General features: G+C 38.4%; 1 protein-coding gene across 2 annotated transcripts in view; it reads right to left on the reverse strand.

Moving 5' to 3' along the window:
* Scox (Synthesis of cytochrome c oxidase) overlaps positions 1–22284 on the reverse strand; it is a 307125-nt gene that overhangs the window by 166441 nt on the left and 118400 nt on the right. For both annotated transcript variants that reach the window (XR_016546732.1, XM_090369369.1), the window contains exon 5: positions 16997–17089. Coding sequence is in view for 1 of the 2 variants with exons in the window: in XM_090369369.1 (XP_090225495.1) it covers positions 16997–17089 (93 nt within the window). In the remaining variant the exon portion in view is untranslated. The remainder of the gene's footprint in view (positions 1–16996; positions 17090–22284) is intronic.

The following is a 22284-nucleotide window of genomic DNA, read 5'->3' on the forward strand; positions in this document are numbered from 1 at the left end:
CTTGCTTTCTTGCATCACATGCCTCTATTACTATTACATTCGTTGCCAACATAAGTGTGCAATGTGCAACCTCCTTTGCAGTCATCATATTTGTTGCATTTTTTTTCTATACTTGAGATAGTTTCTTTCTTAAAAAGTAATTTTATTCTAAGAACTAAGTTAACCTTAATTTTATCCTTAAAACTAAGTGAAAGCGATGATAATGATGAAAAATGGAAATGTGCAATATAGTGAACATGAAATGAAAAATTATTGAAAGAGCACAGGCAGATCGTGCTGTCACAGCAGTAGGTAGGGATTACAGGTTTGCACAGTCTACAGTACAGACAATAACAAAAAGCAAAGACAAATTAAAAGAGGCAGGAGTTTTACATCATCGGCAGCTACTAAAGTTTCTTGTATTTTTAGTTTATCAGTGACTGAAATGGAGAATTTATCAAATATTCTGGATAAAAGTCAAAGTTGATTTGGATCAATTTCGAAAAATATTTATCAATTAATCTCTATGCTCTGACTAAAAGAACTTAGCCTAGCATGACAGTGATTAATCTGAAGAGACTTTTAGATCAACTGAATTCTGCAGTGTTTAAACAAAGGATCACTTTAGATTTCAGTATATAATTTTCACAACCTAAGAATGAATCAGAGTGAAAAAAATAAGCAGAAAATTATCCAAAGGAGTCCCATGAGCATATGAAAAGGGCCCAGAAAATTTAATTCTTAATGTGGATGAAAGTGAATTAGAAGAGCCTGTTTCAGGCTTTTCTGGAAATGGATGCCATCCATATTTATTTCTAGGAACGGGAAAATTAATTCAAAATTGCTAAGAGTGGTTATATATCCTCCAGAAAAGCAACACTTAACTGCTGCAGCATAACATTAAAGCCCATTTTAGTTTATCATTCAGCAATATATGATTCTTTCAAGCATATTAGCAAGGCTGATTTACCCATTCTGTAGCACAACAAATGCAGGTAACACAAGATTTATTCACATGTTTGGTTTAGCTCCTGTTTTCTTTCCTAAATTGAAAAATATTGTGAGGACACTGATGCTGAACTTACACTGCTGGTGATCAGGAAGCACAAAACTATCCTCTCAAGAAAACTTCATATCCGCTAAAGGCAGATATGAAGTTTTCTGAGCAGTGCAGATGGTCTGCAAGAGTATCTCATGGTGTCTTGTCAATAATATACAGGAGTTTTTCTAGCAGGGATAAGGAGGTGATTATCCCCTTGTATAAGGCAATGGTCAGGCCACACCTAGCGTACTGTATACAGGTCTGGAGGATTCATTTTAAGAATGATGTAAAGCTGTTGGAACGAGTACAGAAAAGGGCAACAAGATTAGTGAATAGAACAAAAGGTTGCTCTTACGAAGAAAGGCTTAAGTTTTGCAAATTACAGTGTCTGGAGACTAGGCACCTCCGAGGTGATCTGACTGAGGTGTATAAAGTCTTGAATGGTTTGAGCATGCTCAATGCTGATGTGATTGTTCCTCTTGCTCAGAATAATTGCCTGAGAGGACATAAATTCAAATTGAGGAAAAGTGGTTGTAGGATAGATGTGCAGAAGTTTGCCTTTAGCCAGCAGATGGTTGATTGCTGGAACAAACTTCCATCTGTCATAGAAGTTAATAGCTTAAATAGATTCGAGGCAGAACTTGACAAACATTTGGAGCGAGGGGATGGGTGAAATAAGGGTTTTTTTTTTTTGGGCTGATGCTATTTGCACTCCTTCCACTGGATGAAAAATTGGTGCAACAGGACTAGATAACAGAACCAGGCACAACTACTCATGCTTAGAAATGGGCAGTGATTGACAGGGTGTTGATTGCTATAGAGTGTAGACAGTTACTCTCTCTCTCTCTCAACACAGATTTTCCAAGGTGGAGTTCGACTAAACGTCTAAGTGCCACCAAAAACAAGTCTATACGCATGCATGCATGCATACATACATAGTATAGCTTTTATTGTGTTTTATTGCTTGCAAGTGAAGCTATATAATTAAAATTGTTTCATACGCAGAAGGCGATGATTGTAAATAGAAAGTGTTTGTATATTTGTATATATGTAATAAAAATGTATGTAAATAAAAAATACTTCCGTCGTCCAGAACAAAAATAGTTGGTTATTGACAATTCCCGCTGGACCCAGCATTGAGCAATCCTTCCTTTCCAGTGTTGGACGATAGTGAGTGCTCCCACCTCGTGGTATCTAGGTCATTGCCTGGGGCTGTTCAAGACTGCGCCTGAAATAAACTAGCGAGCTGTGCTTGCTAGTTTATTTCAGGCCTCCTTTATAGCAACTGTCTGAAAGTGTTCTGCTTTGCCTTCGGTAGGGTATGCACATGTCTATTTTGCGATTTCTATTTTCGTATGCGCGTGCGCATGTCTATTTCCGTATGAGCGTGCGCATGTCGATTTCTGTATGCGCGTGCGCATGTCTATTTTCGTATGCGCGAGTGCATGTATATTTTTGTATGCGCGTGCGCATGTCGATTTCCGTATGCACGTGCGCATGCCTATTTTCGTATGCGCATGTCGATTTCCGTATGCGCATGCCTATTTTCATATGCGCGTGTGCGTGTTTATTTCCGTATGCGCGTGCGCATGTCTATTTTGGTATGCGTGTGTGCATATCTATTTTTGAATGCGCGTACACATATGCATTTTCGTATGAGCATGTCTATTTTCGTATGCGTGTGCACATGTCCATTTCCGTATGCGCATGTTTATTTCCGCGTGCGCTTTTCTTTGGTAAGAGCACCAATCTCACTACCCTTCTCTGACCTTGTCCAGCAGCTCTACATCCTTCCTAAAATGAAGTCTCCAGTACTCTGGGTGTGGCCTGACCATTGCCTTAAGATGCATTTGCAGGATCATCTAGACAAGACTGCAGCAATAATTCAGACACAGCATGGGTTTGTTAAGGGAAAGTCTTGTCTGACAAATTTGATAGGATATTATGATGTGGTTACAAAGGAACTGGATGCAAAAAATAATTTTGATATCATATATTTGGATTTCAGGAGAGCTTTTGACACTGTTGCACGTGGAAGACTATTGTACAAATTGGAGCAGAATGGTATTAAGGGTAAGTTGCTACAATGGATAAAAGGATGGTTAAGTGGGAGAAGGCAGAGGGTGGTAATCAATGGGTGCTGCTCTTCGTGGACTAATGTTATTAGTGGAGTCCCACAGGGTTCGGTGTTAGGTCCACTGTTGTTTTGTATATTTATCAATGATATTGATGAAGGTATATCAGGCTTAATGTCAAAGTTTGCAGATGATACAAAGGTTTGCAGGGTTGTTAATGACAGTAATGGCAGTGTGCTACTGCAACAGGATCTAGATAATTTGGGCAGATGGGCTAAGAAGTGGCAACTGAAGTTTAACCTTGACAAATGCAAAGTACTGCATATGGGTAGAAGTAACCCCAGAGAAACGTACCAACTGTGTGGTACTACACTTAAGGTGGTAGAAAATGAAAAAGACCTGAGAGTAATTGTGCAGTCAGATATGAAGTTTTCTGAGCAATGCAGATAGGCTGCCAGGGCAGGTCATGGGGTTTTGCTAACAGGGAAAAGGAGGTGATTATCACTCTGTATAAGGCAATGGTCAGGCCACGCCTTGACTACTGCGTACAGGTCTGGAGGCCTCATTTTAGGAAGGATGTAGATTTACTTGAGCGTGTACAGAGAAGGGCCAACAAGATTGGTGAGGGGAATGAAAGGATCCTCTTACCAAGAGAGGCTTAAGTTCTGCAAATTGCAGTGGCTGGAGACTAGGCACCTGCGCGGTGATCTGATTGAGGTATATAAGGCCTTGAATGGGTTGAGCATGCTGAATTCTGATGGGATCCTTCCACTTGTTCAGATTACGAACCTAAGGGGGCATAAATTCAAATTAAGAAAAGACAGATGTAGAATAGAAGTGCGGAAATTTGCCTTTAGCCAGCGAGTGGTTAATTGCTGGAACAAACTTCCATCTGTCGTTGTGGAAGTTGATAGGTTGAATAAATTTAAGGAGGAACTGGACAGGCATATTTGGAGGCAATGGTGTGATTTTTTTTTTTTGGCTGTTCTGCATAAGCTCATACACTTGCTTTCTTGCATCACATGCCACTACTTATACAAAGGGATAATCACCTCCTTATCCCTGGTAGCAAAGTTCCTGTATTGACATCCCATAATCTGCTCTGGCAGCCTGTCTGCCAGAGCAGCTTATGGCATCTTGTCAATCTTGCTCTGGCAGATTGTCTGCACACCTCTAAAAACTTCAAATATGACTGCACAATTACCCGCAGGTCTTTTTCATTCTCCACCACCCTGCACAGTTGTTATACTACTCTCAGGTTACTGCTACCCATATATACAGTACTTTGCATTTGTTGATGTTAAACTTTAGTTGCCACTTCTCTGCCCAACTTTATTAGATCTCGTTGCATCATCATTACTGTCATTAGCAGCCCTGCACACATTTGTATCATCTGCGAACTTGGATATTCTGGATATTCTTCTTCTTCAAGAGGAGTGTTTCCATTTACCATGGGTTTCCTCAGCTTAAAAGTTATTTCTTGTTAGGAATTTTTTCCCGCCATAAAGTGCGGTTCACGTTGTCTTGGTCGGTTAAGCCTCGGGCTGTCATGCACTCCTGTACTCCATCCATCCATGTCCTCCTAGGTCTTCCTCTTCTCCTTCTTCCAGGAGGTGTCCATTCCAGGATAGCCTTTGGATATCTGTTTTCTTGCATCCGTTTTACATGTCCATACCATGTTAGATGCTGTTCTCTGATGGTGTCAATAATAGTCTTTTTCACTTCCATTTTTTCCCTTATGTCTTCATTCCATTTTCTGTCTCTTCTAGAAGTTCCTGCTGAGCGTCTCCAAAAATCCATTTCTGTGGAGAGCAATTTGTTTTCTGCTCGCCTATTCAATGTCCAGGTTTCTGCTCCATACAATAGAAGACTTTGTACAATTGTTTGAAATATAAGTTTCTTTGTTTTATGTAGGATATTTTTGCTCCACAGAACAGAGGTTAACATGCCAATAGCCTTTCTGCTGCCTGTAATTCTCTTATTGATCTCTGCTTGGGATGATCCATCACTTTGTAAGATTGATCCCAAATATTTGAATTTATCGACTTGTTTGATTTTAAAACCTGCAATATTTAGAATGTGTCCTGGCCCTGAAGACATTTCAGTCTTGCTAAAATTGATTTTTAGACCCCACTGTTTATATTCCTCAAACAATTGACGACATGCATGCTTTGCATCTTCTAAGTCTTGTGCTATCACCACCTGATCGTCTGCAAAAAGTAAATTGTGAATATAGGTGTTCTTATTAATCGGCAATCCCATTTTATTACATTTTTTTAACCAGGATCTTAGGCAGATGTCGATATAAATTTTGAAAAGTGTTGGTGACATGCAACAACCTTGTAATAAGCCTTTTGACGTGTGGAATTCAGGTGACAAAGCTGATCCCACTTTAATTCTGCATCTATTATTCCTGTAAATTACCTTAATAATGTTAATCAGTTGTCCATCAATATTTGCCTCTTTCAGTGCTTCCCATAAGAGTTTTCTTGGAACACTGTCATATGCCTTTTCAAGGTCAATGAAAATCATAAAGATTTTTTTTCCTTTTGATTGGCATTTTTCAAGGATCTGTCATACTGTTTTGATATGATCTATACATGACCCCTCCCAGGTGAAAAACCACTTTGTTCTTCTGATACCTTGATTCGGGCTTCTAAATGGTTCCTGATCCATTTTCCAAGGATCTTTAACAGTGGGCTCAGGACGCATATTCCTCTGTAATTTGAACAGCTTTTCCGATTGCCCTTCTTATAAATTGATGTAATATATCCTGTTATCATTTCTTTCGGTATTTCTTCTCCTCTCAGTATACTATTTCACAGTTTTTGTATCAAAACAGCCACTCCTCTTCCTCCATATTTCAGAAGTTCCATGTAAACTCCTCCAGGTCCAGGTGATATGCCATTCCTTCCTTCCTTTAGCAGGAGTTCCACTTCCCTAACAGAAACTTTTAAGCCCAAGTCTTCTACACCAAAATCCTCCATCGTCTTGAACTCTTCCCAGTCTTCTTTTAAAAGTCCTTCATAGTACTCCGTCCAGTCTTTCAAAGGTATTAATTGAAAACCAGCATTGTGTTTATTCTGTTTTCTCAAGTCTTTAAGGACCTTCCATGATTCCGCTGATTGCTCGAAGCCCAATTTGCTATTAATAGTTGCACATTTCCTTTCCCATTCTTCATTTTTCGCTTCTACTACCAACCGATTGGCTATTTTCTTTTTTTCAACATAAATGTTCCTATATGCATCATTCCTATCACCCAGCCATTTCTGATATGCAAGTTTCTTTTCCTCTACAGCAGCTCTTACTTTCTCTGTAATCCAGGTTTTTTTGGTCCTTGGCTCTTCTTTTTGCCTAGGATTTCATGAGCTATTTTTTTAACAGTATTTTTTAAATATTCGTAGATTTCTTCAGTATTACCTTTTATCTCTATGTTAATTGCAGCATCCAGTCTCTGGGTGAAGTTGTTTCTAATGCTGTCGTCCTGGAGTAGGTCAATGTTAAATTGATCCACTTGTAGCATTTCTCCTTCCCTGCATTGTTGGTTGTCCACACATATTTTATTAATCCAGTTCCACCTCAGTGTTGTTTTAACAAGAACTTGGATATTAGGCCTGTTATTAGCAGAGAAATAGAGTGGGCCAGTAAATCAGAGTGTCTTATAATGGGTGATTTTAATTTCCCAGATATTGACTGGAATTTGTGGGTTAGTCACTCACACACTAGCAAGGCTTTTGTGGATTTATTGGATGATTGTTTTCTACAGCAGCATGTTCGGGAGGCAACTAGATTATCAGCAGTGATTCTTCATGCATCAAGGATCTGCAGATAAAGGAACCACTAGGTGGCAGTGATCCCAGTGTGCTGAAGTGAGATTTACTCAAAGAGGTAACTACCATCAAGGGTAAAGGGAAGGGTTTTTGCTTTTGTAAAGGTGACTATGGTGGTCTGAGACAGTATTTAAATTCTATACAGTGGGACCAACTGATGATGTTACCAACAGCAAATTCAAAATGGGAAGCATTCAAAGAATTAATCTTGGAAGCCACTAGGCTTTTCATACCAACAAAGAAATATTGTAAAAGATTTAGGCCTAAAGGGATGTCAGATGAACTAATTAGACATGTGACAGAAAAGAAAAATGCATGGGATACATATAAATTAACATGTGACATAGAAGCATAAGATACAGGTATAAGCTGGTCTGTAACCAAGTTACAAAGGAGATTAGGCACGCAAAGGCAGATTATGAGAAATATTTGGCAAAGGATGCAAAGAAAAACAGCAAAGAGTTCTTTACTTATGTAAACTCTAGAAGGAAGGAGATAAATCAGATTGGTCCAATTGATATCGATGGTTCAACTATTGATGATCCTGCTCAGGTAGCTAATAAACTGAATGAATATTTTGCATCGACATTCACACATGAGGAGTTATTCAGGGAGGGGAATGCCAGAGGTGTATTCAACTCTGACAGTAATCTTGTAATAACTGAGAGTAAAGTGAAGAAGAAATTGTTGAAGATAACCACAAGAAAGGCACCCGGAGTGGATGGAATCTATCTAGTTATGTTAAAGGAGGCGGCAAAGGAAGTAAGCAAACCCTTAGCCATAATTATGAGAGCTTCCCTGGAACTCGGGGGAGGTACCCATGGACTGGAGATGTGCAAATGTCACCCCAATCCACATAGGAGGATCAAAGGGAGACACAGGTAATTACAGACCTGTTAGTTTAACATCTATTCCAGGGAAATTAATGGAGGCACTGGTTAAAGAAGCATTGCAGGATCATCTAGAGAAGACTTCAGTTATAGCTGGGACACAGCATGGGTTTGTCTTGTCTGACTAATTTGATTGGATACTATGATGTAGTCACAAAGGAACTGGATGCAAAGAATAACTTTGATATCATATATTTGGATCTTAGAAAAGCCTTTGATCTGTTACACATGGAAGACTGCTGCACAAATTGGAGCAGTGTGGCATTGGAGGCAAATTGCTGCTATGGATAAAGGGATGGTTCAGTGGGAGAAGACAGAGTGGTAATCAATGGACACTGCTCTTCGGGGACTAATGCTATTAGTGGAGTCCCTCAGGGTTCAGTGTTGGGTCCATTGTTTTCTGTATTTATAAATGATACTGATGATGGTATATCAGGCTTAATGTCCAAATTTGCAGACAATACGAAGGTTGGCAGGGTTGTTAATGACACTAATGACAGTACACTGCTGCAACAGGATCTAAAATAGTTGAGGAGATGGGCTGAGAGGTGGCAAATGAAGTTTAACCTTGACTACTACACTGACGAAAAGGACCTGGGGGTAATTGTGGAGGTAGATATGAAGTTTTCTGAGCAGTGCAGACGGTCTGCAGGAGTAGCTCATGGTGTCTTGTCAATGATATACAGGAATTTTTCTAGCAGGGATAAAAAGGAGGTGATTATCCCCATGTATAAGGCAATGGTCAGGCCACACCTTGAGTACTGTATACAGGTCTGGAGGCCTCATTTTAAGAAGGATGTAGAGCTGTTGGAACGAGTACATAGAAGGGCAACAAGATTAGTGAATGGAACAAAGGGTTGCTCTTACGAAGAAAGGCTAAAATTTTGCAAATTACAGTGTCTGGAGACTAGGCACCTGCGAGGTGATCTGATTAAGGTGTATAAAGCCTTGAATGGTTTGAGCATGCTGAATGCTGATGGGATTCTTCCTCTTGCTCAGAATAATCACCTGAGAGGGCATAAATTCAAATTGAGGAAAGACGGTTGTAGGATAGATGTGCAGAAGTTTGCCTTTAGCCAGCAGGTGGTTGATTGCTGGAACAAACTTCCATCTGTCGTTGTAGAAGTTGATACCTGAAAGAGATTCAAGGCAGAACTTGACAAACATTTGGAGCTGGTGGATGGGTGAAATAAGGGGTTTTTTTTTTTTTTGGGTGATGGTATATAAGCTTGCTTTATTGCATCATGTGTAAATGCTAATGCTAATTTGATAGACTTATGCAAGAGCTGGATAAAAGAAGTAATTTTAACATTGTTTACTTGGATTTCAGCAAAGCATTTGACAATCTCACATGAGTAAATTAGTAAATTTACCATATTAGTAAATAAATTTGATGAATTTGAGGTGTTGGTCAAAACATCTAAGTATGCCTTTGATGTCTTGACCATATGTCATTGGGATATCAGAGATGTGGTGCCACACAAGGACACCACGTCTCAGATATAAGGAATGCAGAATTCGAATTTGGGAAGTACAATGTGTACACAAAGAATAGATAGGATAGAAAGAGTGGAGGGGTTATACTGTTATTTAAGAAACACACAAAATCTAAAGTAGTGCAACCAGTTGATGTCGGTGGAAAGTGCAATGCTGAGTTGGTTTTGTGTGACATAAACAAAGTAGGAGAGAATAGAAGTGTGTTATAGGCCTAATGACTCTGATGAGTAGAATGAACAACTGTACAGAGAAATAGAGTGGGCCAATAAATCAGACTATCTTATAATGTGGAATTTTAACTTCCCGGATATTGACTGGAACTTGTAGATTGGTGACTCGCACACTAGCAAGACTTTTGTGGGTTTATTGGATAATTGTTTTCTACAGCAGCAATTTCAAGAGGCAACTAGAGGGAGTAATACTCTTGATCTAATTATCAGTAGTGGTTATTCATGCATTAAGAGTCTGCAGATAAAGGAACCACTAAGTGATCACAGTGTACTGTGATCACTTAGTGGTTCATTCAGTGATCATTCAGAGATGTAACTACTATCAGGGGTAAAGGAAGGGTTTTTGCTTTCGTAAAGGTGACTATAGTGATTCAGACAGTTTTTCAAATCTATACAGTGGGCCAACTAATGATGTTACCAATAGCGAATTCTAAATGGGAAGCTTGTTGTTCTGTTATTTGGTTTTTAGGAGCATTAGTAACTAAGGCCAAAATGCTCCAGGGATATGCGATGGTCATTCCCTGACCTTTCTGCATCCTCTGTATTTGGTGGTCATGGGCTTGAACCCCGGTATAATCAAGAAGCGCATGCTACGCACTACTGCTCCTACCCACCTGGCTATTGAGGTGCCGAAAGTGGAAGCATTCAAGGAATTAAGTTTGGAAGCTACTAGGCTTTTCATACCAATTAAGAAATATAGTTCAAGGTTTAGGCCTAAATGGATGTCAGATAAACTAATGAGATTCATGGTAGAGAAGAAAGTCATGATTTAAAGGACAGTTTTCTGACTGTCCTTTAAATCACGACTCGGCAGCAGAAATCACCTCATCATCAGTAGCAAATTGTAAGTGTTTCTCCACAAAGAATGGACTTCAGGGCAGGAAAGAGGAAGTAATCTGAGGGTATAATCATGGGAATAATCAAGATATGGCAATACTTCAAACCCACATTCATGGGCACACCTCACTACAGCATGCAAGAAATGCTGCAGGGGAATTATCTTAGAGGTGCACACCTTTTGACAGCTTTCCCCATCTTTTTTCTTTTATAGCATCCCATAGCTTTATGAGGAGGTTGGAATAATACTTGGGCATCACAGTACAGCCCTTTTGAAGGTAATCTGTTGATATTATGCCATACTATCCCAAACAGACATCATATGGTAGCACTTGGTTGCATGTTTGCATTTTAGGGGGGGGAGGTGATTCTGCATGCTTCCATTGTTTTCACATTTGTATAGTTTTGGGATCATAGTCATGGATCCATGTTTCATCCATGGTGACTAGCAGTGAAAAAACCTCTTGCCTTTCCTGGCATATTGACAACATTTCGTGTGCACATTGTCCCCTTTCCTTCTTCTGATAACAGGTCAGAAGTCTGGGAACCTATCTAGCAGGCACTTCTACTCATATGCAACTGCTGATGAATGATGTTCTCCACCGACTCTACACTAATTTAGATTCTGCAGCTAGTTCATTGATGCTAATATGGCAATCTTCTAGGATTAATGCCTCAATTTTTGCAACAATTTCTTCTGTTACAGGAGTTGCTGGACATCCTGGAATTTCTTCAAAATGCACTGAGGTTCTTCCACATTTAAATTATTTATACAAATGTGCACCAAAACTGTAACCTGGGCAGTCTTCTCCATAAAGAGCAACCATTTCTTTGTGGATTGTTTTGGGTGTTTTTCCTTAAGGAAAGAAGAACCTAATCACCGATTTGTATTCCACTTTATCCATTGTGGCACTTCACCTCATTTAGTGCTGTAAAGAAAAAAAAAACGAATTTTCAGATCGAAACCAAAATTTGTGGTTGCTATAGAGATTTCAAGGTGTCAAACAAAAGAAATTTCATCTTTCTATCACAACTACTTCTGGATGAATACAAATTTTTTTGAACTCCTCTTCATATACAGGGGAACTTCTCTATTACAAACTTCTATTTAATGAATTTTTCTATATTATGAATTTTTTTTTGCAAAACATTGCACATTGAAACAAAATTACATGTAAAATCAATGCCATATAGTGAAGTGTTAGTTCTCAATATAGCAAATATTTAAAAAAATTAGCAAAACCATTTTTAAAGATTTTAAACTACTGCTAATCAGCTGCTTAAATATAATACGGCCTCCTTCCCACCAGAACTGCCCATTAGCATCTGGAATTACCCATCCTTTAGACATTTGTAAAGTTTAGAGAACACTTGTGACCATTGACACACTAGAAGGTCTTTGTTTCATTTTAAAGGTTTGTTACAGGGAAAACAAATAAGTTTTCTTAAATGTGATCAGAAACTTTGCAATAAATAGGGCACATATGTAAATTGATGTTGGCTAAATACAATAGATGGAAAATGAAATTCACTGACTGAGGTGAAGTCTTTAACACGCTGAAGCAGCAATATACAGAATTCTTTAGTAGTCTGTTTTCAGCACCACCCACTCAGTAGGTGGTGTTTTCAGCACACCTACTGAGTGGCATGCACTTCGCATGACCTTTCCATTGATCAATGTGTCTTGACACCAGTGGCGGCTCGTGACTCTGATGTATGGGGGTGCTGCTTCTTAAAGTTACATTAAATTGCCTTTGGTTATAAGACATGTCAACACAGACAGTAATAATAATAAGCAAGTTAAAAATACTACAAAACATTAACTGGACACTTACCATTAACAGACTTGGGTAATCTTGAAATTTCATTTAAAAATAAAATCCATTCTTCAGTTTTTATTTGTTGAAAATAGATTAATAACCTTTTCATTCAAGTTTGGTGCACTGTTCAAATCAGCACTGCTCGCTCCACAGTTCCTTTGACTCAGTTTATCAGCTCTAAAAAATGCATATTGGCAACCTGCCAACTAAGCATTGACTCAACCGCTGGGGCCAAACTGTGGAACTGTGTAGTCCACAGTTTCACCTACGGCTAAACTTCAAAGTTGAAAACAATTTCGTGTTTTTATTTGTTTATTATTGGAAATAGAGGATGAGTATACTATATGTGGGACCTGTTAATAAAAATATTCATTGTGTTGCACTGTTCTTCACAAAAATTCATATAACTCTGTTGACTGTATATTTAGATTTAAAAAACTGGGGGTGCTGCAGTTCCGCAGTGCCTACCGACAAGCTGCCCCTGCTTGACATGTGAATTTCCTGTCACTTATTATATGATGGTTTTGTATATGTCTGGTCTGTTCTCATTTAACTTGACTCCCAGTAGATGGATTTTCAAGATATTTTATATTTTGCTCTTTTAGTCATTTAAAACGATTTGTCATTAGACCAATCATTAAATTACTGTATTATTTCTTTTCTTCATAAAGATCAATGTTGGCTTTCCATATGTTTTTTTTTTCCCTCTGAAAGGTAACATACAGCATACATTAACAATAAATTTTCTTTCATGTATATATGAAAGCAGATTAAAAGGAATTCACAAAGTCACATATCTCTTCTAAGTGACTAATAGAAACATTCACTTGATACTGTTGAATTTACAAGCAAACATCACTGCGTAGGCAGTACTAACAATTCACCCTATAGCTAGCACAGTACAGTTTACAGTGGCTACATGGTGAATGTATTGGTAGTGAGCTACAGACTGTCACAGCTGAGTAATATTTACCATCACAGAAACAATGCCAAAGAGAAACTATTAAATTTGATGTATTGGCTAAGTTCAGTTTTGTGGTAATGTGCAAATAAACTGGCTTGGTGACAGTATGCTCTAATAAGCCAAGATTCTTCTTGAACTTGACCAGGGTTTTAAGAAAAAAGTTACTGCCGAGAAAAATAGCATACCTTTAAGCAGTTTATCTATGATTTTAAAAAAACTGAGTATCAATTTTAAATACAATTGAAGGAGGATTAGACAAGAAGCAAATTAAGTTGTGGTATACAAAGATGTTCATACAGCTGTTCTAAAATGGATGTAAATGATATGTGAAAAGAATATGCCAATATCAGGTTCAATAATTAAGCAACAAGCTCTGAAATTTGCAGCCTCTTGGACATATGGAATTTAATGCTAGCAATGGGTGGTTAAATAAATTTAAGAAGTGCCACAGAATTGTGGAAAAGTTATTTGTGGAGAAAGTGTTGCTGTAAGCGAAGAAGATTGTAAGAGTGGAAGATTTTGGAAGAATATGAACCTAAGGGCATTTTTAATGCAGATGAAATGAGTTTATTCTTTAAATGTTTACTTAATAGAAAAATTTGATTTTAAGAATGATAAATATTTTGGCAGAAAACAAAACAAAGAAAGAATCAACTGTGCTAGTTGGAGCTAACATGACAGGAAGTGAAAAATTAAGACTATTAGTCATTGAGAAAACAAAAACTAACTCCAATATGTTAATCTTGCATACAATGGCCAAATATCACACTTCGCTTCACTACGATAAAACATCTTACAATTCCAGTTGTGTTCTATATTACTACATAGATAGCATTCTTCTCCCTTTCTATAATGTAAATTTTCCATGCTATTGTACTAGCAATAATCATGTTCCCTCTGTCTCAAATACCATTGTCATCAGTAAACATCACTTTTACGGTTAACTTTTCATTGCTAATGAGAGTGTATTTTCTTTCTTTACAAAAATGCATTAAAATAACATCATGAAAAATTTCTAGAGAAATTATATTATTCAACTTTCATTAATAAATGCAAGTAAAACATTTTTACAATTTTACCATTATCTTTATAATGTATTTACAGTAAATAAGTTTCAAAATTAACTTTTCTAAACAAGGCTTACTAATGTATTTATGTTATCAGACAATAATCTGTCATCATTTTCATTCCTGTGGCATGATCAATGCCAACTTATAACATATATAAGATTATTAAAAATAAAATTAAGAATGCATTTCTTCCACACTGGAAAATCATTTTTATTAAGATGAGTTAAGTTTCCAACTGGCTTTAACAATAATGTTGAAGCTAGTTAGAAAACTGTGTTAAATTTTAACATTAATCTCTAAATGATAACCAAGAATGAAAATTCACCCAGAGGAATCAAACTGATTTTTTCCTTTCAATAAGGGAGTTGTAGATTTAAATTTTAAGATTAAAGAAGTTTCTAGACAAACTAAAATTGATGTAATTAGACTTATTGAGATTAATTTTCAAACCAAAGTGATAGGTAATAACAAAAGATCTAATCTTCTCTTTGAACCAACTTCTGTAAGTGCCAACAGAATTTCAAATAAGAGGTGCTTCAAGACTGGAGAAAAATATCATCAGCATAGTGAAAAATACTTTCCTACCTATTAAGAAAGGAAGCAATAAACAAAAAATATGGCAGTTGAAAGGGAGCCTGCTACTCTAGTTCAATCTTGTTCTTCTAATTCCACTTCTTTGTCATTTTAGTTTCTAAAACTAATGGTATCTATTTTGATTAAATGAAATAGCAACATATTTTAAAATAAAAAATAATGCTATTATTAAAGATTTAAATTAAATACAGTAAACCACCGCGAATAGCGGGGGTTACGTTCCTGAGAAATGTCGCGAATACCGAAACATGAATACTGAATTATGGCTCCCATAGTAATAAAGGGGTTCCGTTCCAAAGTATGTAATATATAAGAAAAACTAGTCTAAAATTTTGTCTATGTATGTATTACTATATATGTAAAATTGTATGTATGTATTATGTACCATCATAATATGACTATGTACATAGACAGTACATAGTGAAATGCAAGCATATGGCATCGAAATGAAAATAAGAAACAATTTAATATTAAATGTAATATTTATTAGAAATTTCAAACAAATCTTTCAAACTAGTGCCTTTGCTAGCTAAAAAACTTATCCCGCCAGTGCTATCACCAGTTTCGCTAAAGTACGCTGGAGAGCGAAACAACACTTACTTCATTGCAACGATGCCGCAACCACTACCAGATATCTTCAAACCACTGTTTATCCGGTTATTTTATATGCTGCTGAGATTTGGGCATCTGCGTCGCCCTCACTTCAAAACCCGGGGTGTTCTCATGTGAATACTGGACCCTGAAATGGGCCACAAATAAGCATCGCCGACCCCCTCAATTGAGAACAACTGACATGGCTGAGCAGCTAAATGTACCCAGGCTCCCGAGGTTAATTGACAGCAGGCGTTTAATGACTTCAGTAAAAATGTACACAGGAGTGATAAACGCCCCAAACATCTGGGATTTCTGTCAGTGGCATAATCCTCCACCATCCCTGAGGTCAGAGCCCACACTAACCCTCAAATACAACCGGCTGAAACTGTGTAGTCGGTTCCTGCCTGCCCAGACACTCCCCAAAATTCAGGCACTGCTCCGTCTTGGAGTCGACCTTCAGAAATTAGCTACCGACTTCAAATACCGTCACATGCTCCTCGAGTGGATTACATCTGTGGAACTGGGATAATTTCCTCCATATGACGTCAGTCCTCATATTTTCATTATTATAATTTCATTTTTACATGTTTAATTTTGTGTAACTAATAATTTCCATGTAACGGTAAAAATTTTTTTTTGCCAATTAATCTCATTTATAATGTAAAACTCCTGGCCATGTCGCCGTGATGAGTATTATTGTCTCTAGTACAAATTCTGTACTTATCAGCAATAAAGAATTTATATTATATATTGATAAATGAGTTTTGCCTTCTCACGAATGATGAGTGAACTTAACGGAATTTTATTTTGAGTTCGGTCTTCTATCCACAGATTTAAAGCCTTTTCCATTTTTTCTAATTTAACATCACGAGTTACAGAGCAAATTTTTGAAGCAATTAGCGCGTTTTCACGGACATTACGGCGGATTTTTTCTTCCGATTTTTTGATTGATCCGTTGACTCATTGATTTTATAATGTTTTGTCACTGAGGAGACACTTTCACCATTAGAAATTTTGTATAACTCAATTTTATTCACTAATGTCATCACCTTCTTTGATCTTTTCAAATTTCCCTTGTTATTCGTAGCCATATTTTTGTAGGGGTTAGAAAGAACTTGTCCACCTCCTTCTTCCGTTAACACACTCGAAAAAGTCTGTTTTACACTGCAAAACGGTAGATTTATTACTTTTGTAAGCATATCAATTTATAAATTGATAAATTTATTCAATTCATAAACATATAAATTAAAAGCAAACGATGAAACCTTCCATGACAAGTGCATAACACATATTGAACGAGGATTAGCAAGAAACATCCACGGTCGCGATTTTGTCACTCCTCTCCCCCACCCACTGAGCGCTGTTTTGACCAGGAAAGATAATTTTAGCCACGCCCATGTTCTTTTATGGCGGAAAATATTCATGGCGCTTTAAAATTCACATTTTTTTAGGTTTCATTTTATATTAAATCGGCGATCGCGAATACGCGAATACAGATACCGCGAATAGCGGGGGTTTACTGTATATCTTTCACATATTTATTCAATATAATAGCAAGTTATAAAACATGTCACCTTTAATATACTGGGCAATAATATCTGTAGTATCCCTTTCTGGATCCACAGTAATAAATAATGGTTGTACTTTAGGAGCATCCTTCATGCTATCTAAAAAAAAAAATATATCTATAAAGAATTTCATGTTGATAACAGTTAATGAGAATTAGTGAAAATGAGATTATTATAAAAGCGATTAAAAATCATAAAACAAATTGCTTCAATTTTAGCAGCTGTTTTTAATATAATCCTTATATGTGAAAATTTAACTAATTTCTTTCTTACTAAACAAAGAACTTAGTTAATTATAATTACATCCAATAAGTGTCTATCGATTATTACTTTTCACTTGTAAAAATGTTGCTTCCCTCACTACAAAGTATTTCTCCAGATTAATAGACTACTCATTTGGCTACAATGATTCAGAAGCAAACTATGTGGAAATTTGTTACAAATGGGCTTGTAGTTAATCTATCTTAATGTATTGTAATCAATATCTATATAATAAAATATGAGCTCACTAACTGAATGCTTCCCTAATCAGCATAAAGCTCTCATTAGTGGGAGGTATGAATAAATTCAAGGAAGAACTAGACAAATTCTTGGAGGGTATGCATGGGTGAAGTGTGTAGGTTTTTTTTTTTTTCTCTTTTGTTGTTACTTTATAAGCTTGCTTCCTTGCTTCATTTGCCACTACTAATACTAGCACTAACTACTTATTGTTCAAGGTTTAGGCCTAAATGGTTGTCAAATGAACTAATTAGACTCGTGGCAGAGAAGAAAAATGCATGGGATGCATATAAATTAACAGGAACACAGAAGCCTATGGAAGATAGGCTAGTCTGTACTCAAGTCACAAAGGTGGTTAGGCAGGCGGAGGCAGATTACGAGAAATCTTTGGCAAAGGATGCTAAGAAAAAAAACAGCAAGGATTTCTTTACTTATATAAACTCTAAAAGGAAGGGGATGAATCTGATTGGTCCACTTGACATCGATGGTTCGACTGTTGATGATCCAGCTCAGATAGCAAACAAACTGAATGAGTACTTTGCATCTACATTCACACATGAGGAGTTATTAAGGTTTGAAAATGCCAGAAGGTTATCAAATTGTAGCAGGATGCTTAATGATTTTGTAATAACTGAAAGCATAGTAGAGGAGAAATTGTTGAAGTTAAACATAAGAAAGGCACCTGGGGTGGATGGAATCTATCCAGTTATATTAAAGGAGGCAGCAAAGGAAGTAAGCAAACCCTTAGCCATAATTATGAGAGCATCCTTGGACTCAGGCGAGGTCCCCACAGACTGGAGATTATTATTATTATTATTATTATTATTATTGTTGCTCTTATATTATTTCTCCCTGATTGGGGGATTCCACTCCGTGACGGATACTGCTACCAAGAACACAGGGTGGTTGTAATGTCTGGTGTTACTGTTGGTTGAGGAATTCTCTGACTATTCTACAGGTGTTCGGGATTGCGACTTTCTGGAGTTCCTTGTAGGTGTTCTCTGGGAGACCTATTGCTGCTAGGCTGCTATGTAGTCTTTGGCACCATACCGGTGGTTCAGCATATAATTTAACATCTCTACTGATATGTTGCATGTAAATAAACTGTGAACAGACATAATTTGGCTTCAGTAGCCCTTGTGTCGTTAATCCTAATAACAACAACAACAATCGTATTTGTAGTATGGTACACTTTATTTGGCCAACTGGTATTTCCTCGCTAGCTTCTGATGTTATTTTTTTATTTTTAGGAGCATTAGCAACTAAGGCCATATTGCTCCAGGATATGCGGTGGTCATTCCCTGACCTTTCCGCATCCTCAATATTTGGTGGTGACGAGCGCGAACACCGGTCTAATCAAGAAGCGTGTGCTACACACTGCTGCTCCTTCCCACCTGGCTACGGAGGTGCCGCTTCTGATGTATTATCCTGGCTACCTGGTCGTGTCTATGAGTGTACTCAGTCTGGGTGATCACCTTGCAACCTGCGGTGATGTGTTGGATCGTTTCTGAGGCCAGGTGGCATCGTCAACATGTGTCATCTGACATTCCGGGCTCCTTTGCAATGTATTTTCTATAGTTTCTGGTGCTGATTACCTGGTCTTGGATGGCCAGCATGAATCCTTCAGTCTCAGGGGATAATATCGATAACATTGCTTCCAATGCATTGCTCACAAGTGTCATATGATCTTGATGGAGGTCATTGTAGTGTCTGCCATGGAGTGTCTTCTTTGCCCATCTTTCTAACTTCATTTCTTGTGCCATCTGGGTGGGTGGGATTCCTCGCTTAGGTTGAGTGGGGTATACCACTTAGCTATCTTCCTTATAGCCTGGTGGAGTGGTGCTGTGTTGTTCTCGAAGTAATCCTTCAGGTTAACTATCGTGTTTTCTGTTGCTCTATCAGGTCAATCAGGCCCATTTCTCCCTCTTTGTGAGCTATTGTTAGTCTCTCCACTGCTGACTTCGGATGGTGTTGGCAGCTCTTGGTCATCATTGTCCTTGTCTTTCGCATGATATCTTCTAGCTCGGTGTTAGTCCAATCTATGACCCCAAAGGTGTATGTTAGTACTGGAGCTGCATAGATGTTTATGGCGTTAACTGTGTTCTCTCCATTCAATTTTGATTTCAGCAGGCTTCTGAGTCTGATGATATTTTTCGGTCAAGCACTTCTTGATTTCCTTGTGCTCTAACTGCTGAGCCTGCATCATCCCTAGGTATTTGTAGGTCTCTCTTTCTGTCATAGCTTTGATCTCTTTACCAGTCAGCAGCTGGTAGATTTGGCCAACTAATTTTCCCTGGTGCAGTGTGTGGGTCCTGCATTTGTCTAGACCAAATTCCATCCTGATGTTCTTGCTGAATTCTTTGGTGATCCGGAGTAGTTCCTAGAGTTGCTTCTCGGTTGCCGCATAGAGCTTGATGTCATCCATGTACATCAGGTGGGTGAGGATATACGGGTTCTTTCTTCCTTCTTTGAGATTATATCCATAGTTGCTGCCGTTGATAGCAGCAAGTATGAGCATGGTGGATAGCGGGTTGAGTGCTAGACAGAACCACAGTGGGCTCAGAGCATCTCCCTGAAATATTCCTCTTCTAATGGGGATTGACCTCGTTGTGATGTTCTCGACCTTAATGGCGGTACTCCATTTCGCCATTGTTGCTCTAAGGAAGTTTGTCACTATCGGGTTTACCTTGTAGATCTTCGAGGTCTCTATTAGCCAGCTATGAGGTACGGAGTCAAAGGCCTTGAGGTAATTGATGTAGGTTGCGGTGCTTCTTGTAGGCTTGCTCCATAACTACGGAATCTATGGTTAATTGCTCCTTGCATTCTTTGCTCCTCCGCTTGCATCCTTTCTGCTCTTCGGTCATTATGTTCTGACACTCTCTAAGTGGTCTGATATCTTCTTGGTTATGCAGCTGGTCAGGATCTTGTACATCGTTGGGAGGCAGGTGATTGGCCTGTATTTCACCGGGTTTCTTGTATCTTCATCTTTAGGCTTCAGATATGTGACTCCTTTGGTGAGAAACTTCGGGATTGTCTCCGCGTGCCTTATTATTCAAATGAACTGCTCTGCTAGGTGCTTGTGTGTGCAGGTGAGCTTCTTGTACCAGTAGTTGTGGATGTCATCAATTCCTGGGGTTTGCCAGTTGTGGGTGTTCCTGATCGGCTGTTTTACTTCTTCTTCTCGAATCTCCCACTCTCTCATCTCTTGTATGTCCTTGGTTTCTTCTGTTCTACTTCTATCCAGGGTGCTCTGCTGTTATGTCTTACTTCACTGCTCCAGATATTTCCCCAGAACTCCTCGATCATCTTCTTCTCTGGTGGTCCGTTTCCTGCTTTCTCATCTTCACCCAGTTTCCTGTAGAAGGCTCTTTGGTCCTCATCAAAGATTCGGTTGTTTATTTTCCTCTGAGAGTTCTCTTTGTATCTGCGGTGCTTCTGCGGAAGGAGGTTCTGCTTCAGTGCATCCAAGTATTCTCCTATTCTATGATTTCTAGTCTCATGTTTGCTGTGGACGCTGTCTCTCTTGAGGTTGCTCTTCACCTTTCCAATCAATTTCTTACTTCTATTACCCTGTTGGTACTGGGTCAACTGACCTATCTTGACTCTTAATTCTTCTATCTTCTGATGAAGTCTTCTTTCCCAAGCTGGCGGTTCCTTCTGTTTTCGGGTCTTCTGCTGCTGGTCTCTTGTTTCTTTTCCATTAATCCTAGTAGCTGCTATGGCAGCACAGTATACGGCTGTGTGGATTCCCTCCAGCGTTGCACCATTGTTGTCAAGGTAATGTGGCATTATTTGCTGATTGAGGTGGTGTGTTACTCTCCACAGGATTTTATTTGGCCTCTGTTTAGGTATCACCTAAGTTGATCACTGGCATCCTGCTTGATTTTTTCCAGGGTGGCAGGAGCTATTAGGTTCTTCGTGATGATGGTCCTTCTTTGGTCTGCTAATCACTGTTCGGTGACTTGAATATCCGGGTATCGTTCAAACCACTTGGTATGTAGTCGCGACCTGTACATTGTCATATCGGTCTCTAGCCTGGTTATTTCATAGTATGCTCACATGATGTACATATTCATTTCAATGCTCCACTTCATGCGTTAGCATTTTCTTCCTTCCTGGGTGGTCACAAGCGCAGTTGCGCAGGAAGCACTTCCAGTTGTTGGGGCTGGATGGTCTTGCCTTTCCCTTGTGGTAGCCTTACGGGGGACAGCGCCACTTGCTCCACTGTCCTGCTCGGGAGACTGTCTCCAACTTTTCGAACCGACCCCTCTGCCTAAGGCCTGAATGCAAGTAACTTTATCCTGCGCCACACTCAATGCAGTATGAATAATATTTCTCTGCAACATCAGCCATCTATGGAGGTAGACTTGTTTAGCTTCAGCATAAGTCCAGTGGTTTATTTAATTTATTTTTTTTAGTTATTATTATTATTAGCCATATGGTGCAAGGAAGCCTGAGGCTTATGCTGCCTCCAACAAAAAAAAAAAAAAAAATTCCCACATTACCCTCAGAGAGAGAGAGACTCAGAAGTAGTAGTAGTGGCATGTGATGCAAGAAAGCAAATATATGAGCTTATGCAGCATCAGCCAAAAAAAAAAAAAAAAAAATCACACCATTCCCTCCAAATGCCTGTCCAGTTCCTCCTTAAATTTATTCAACCTATCAACTTCCACAACGACAGATGGAAGTTTGTTCCAGCAATTAACCACCCGCTGGCTAAAGGAAAATTTCCGCACATCTATTCTACATCTGTCTTTTCTTAATTTGAATTTATGCCCCCTTAGATTCGTAATCTG

The sequence above is a fragment of the Mastigoproctus giganteus genome, chromosome 3, assembly GCF_048544385.1.
Source record: "Mastigoproctus giganteus isolate SK-2022 chromosome 3, ASM4854438v1, whole genome shotgun sequence".
In the NCBI taxonomy this organism is placed as follows: domain Eukaryota; kingdom Metazoa; phylum Arthropoda; class Arachnida; order Uropygi; family Thelyphonidae; genus Mastigoproctus; species Mastigoproctus giganteus.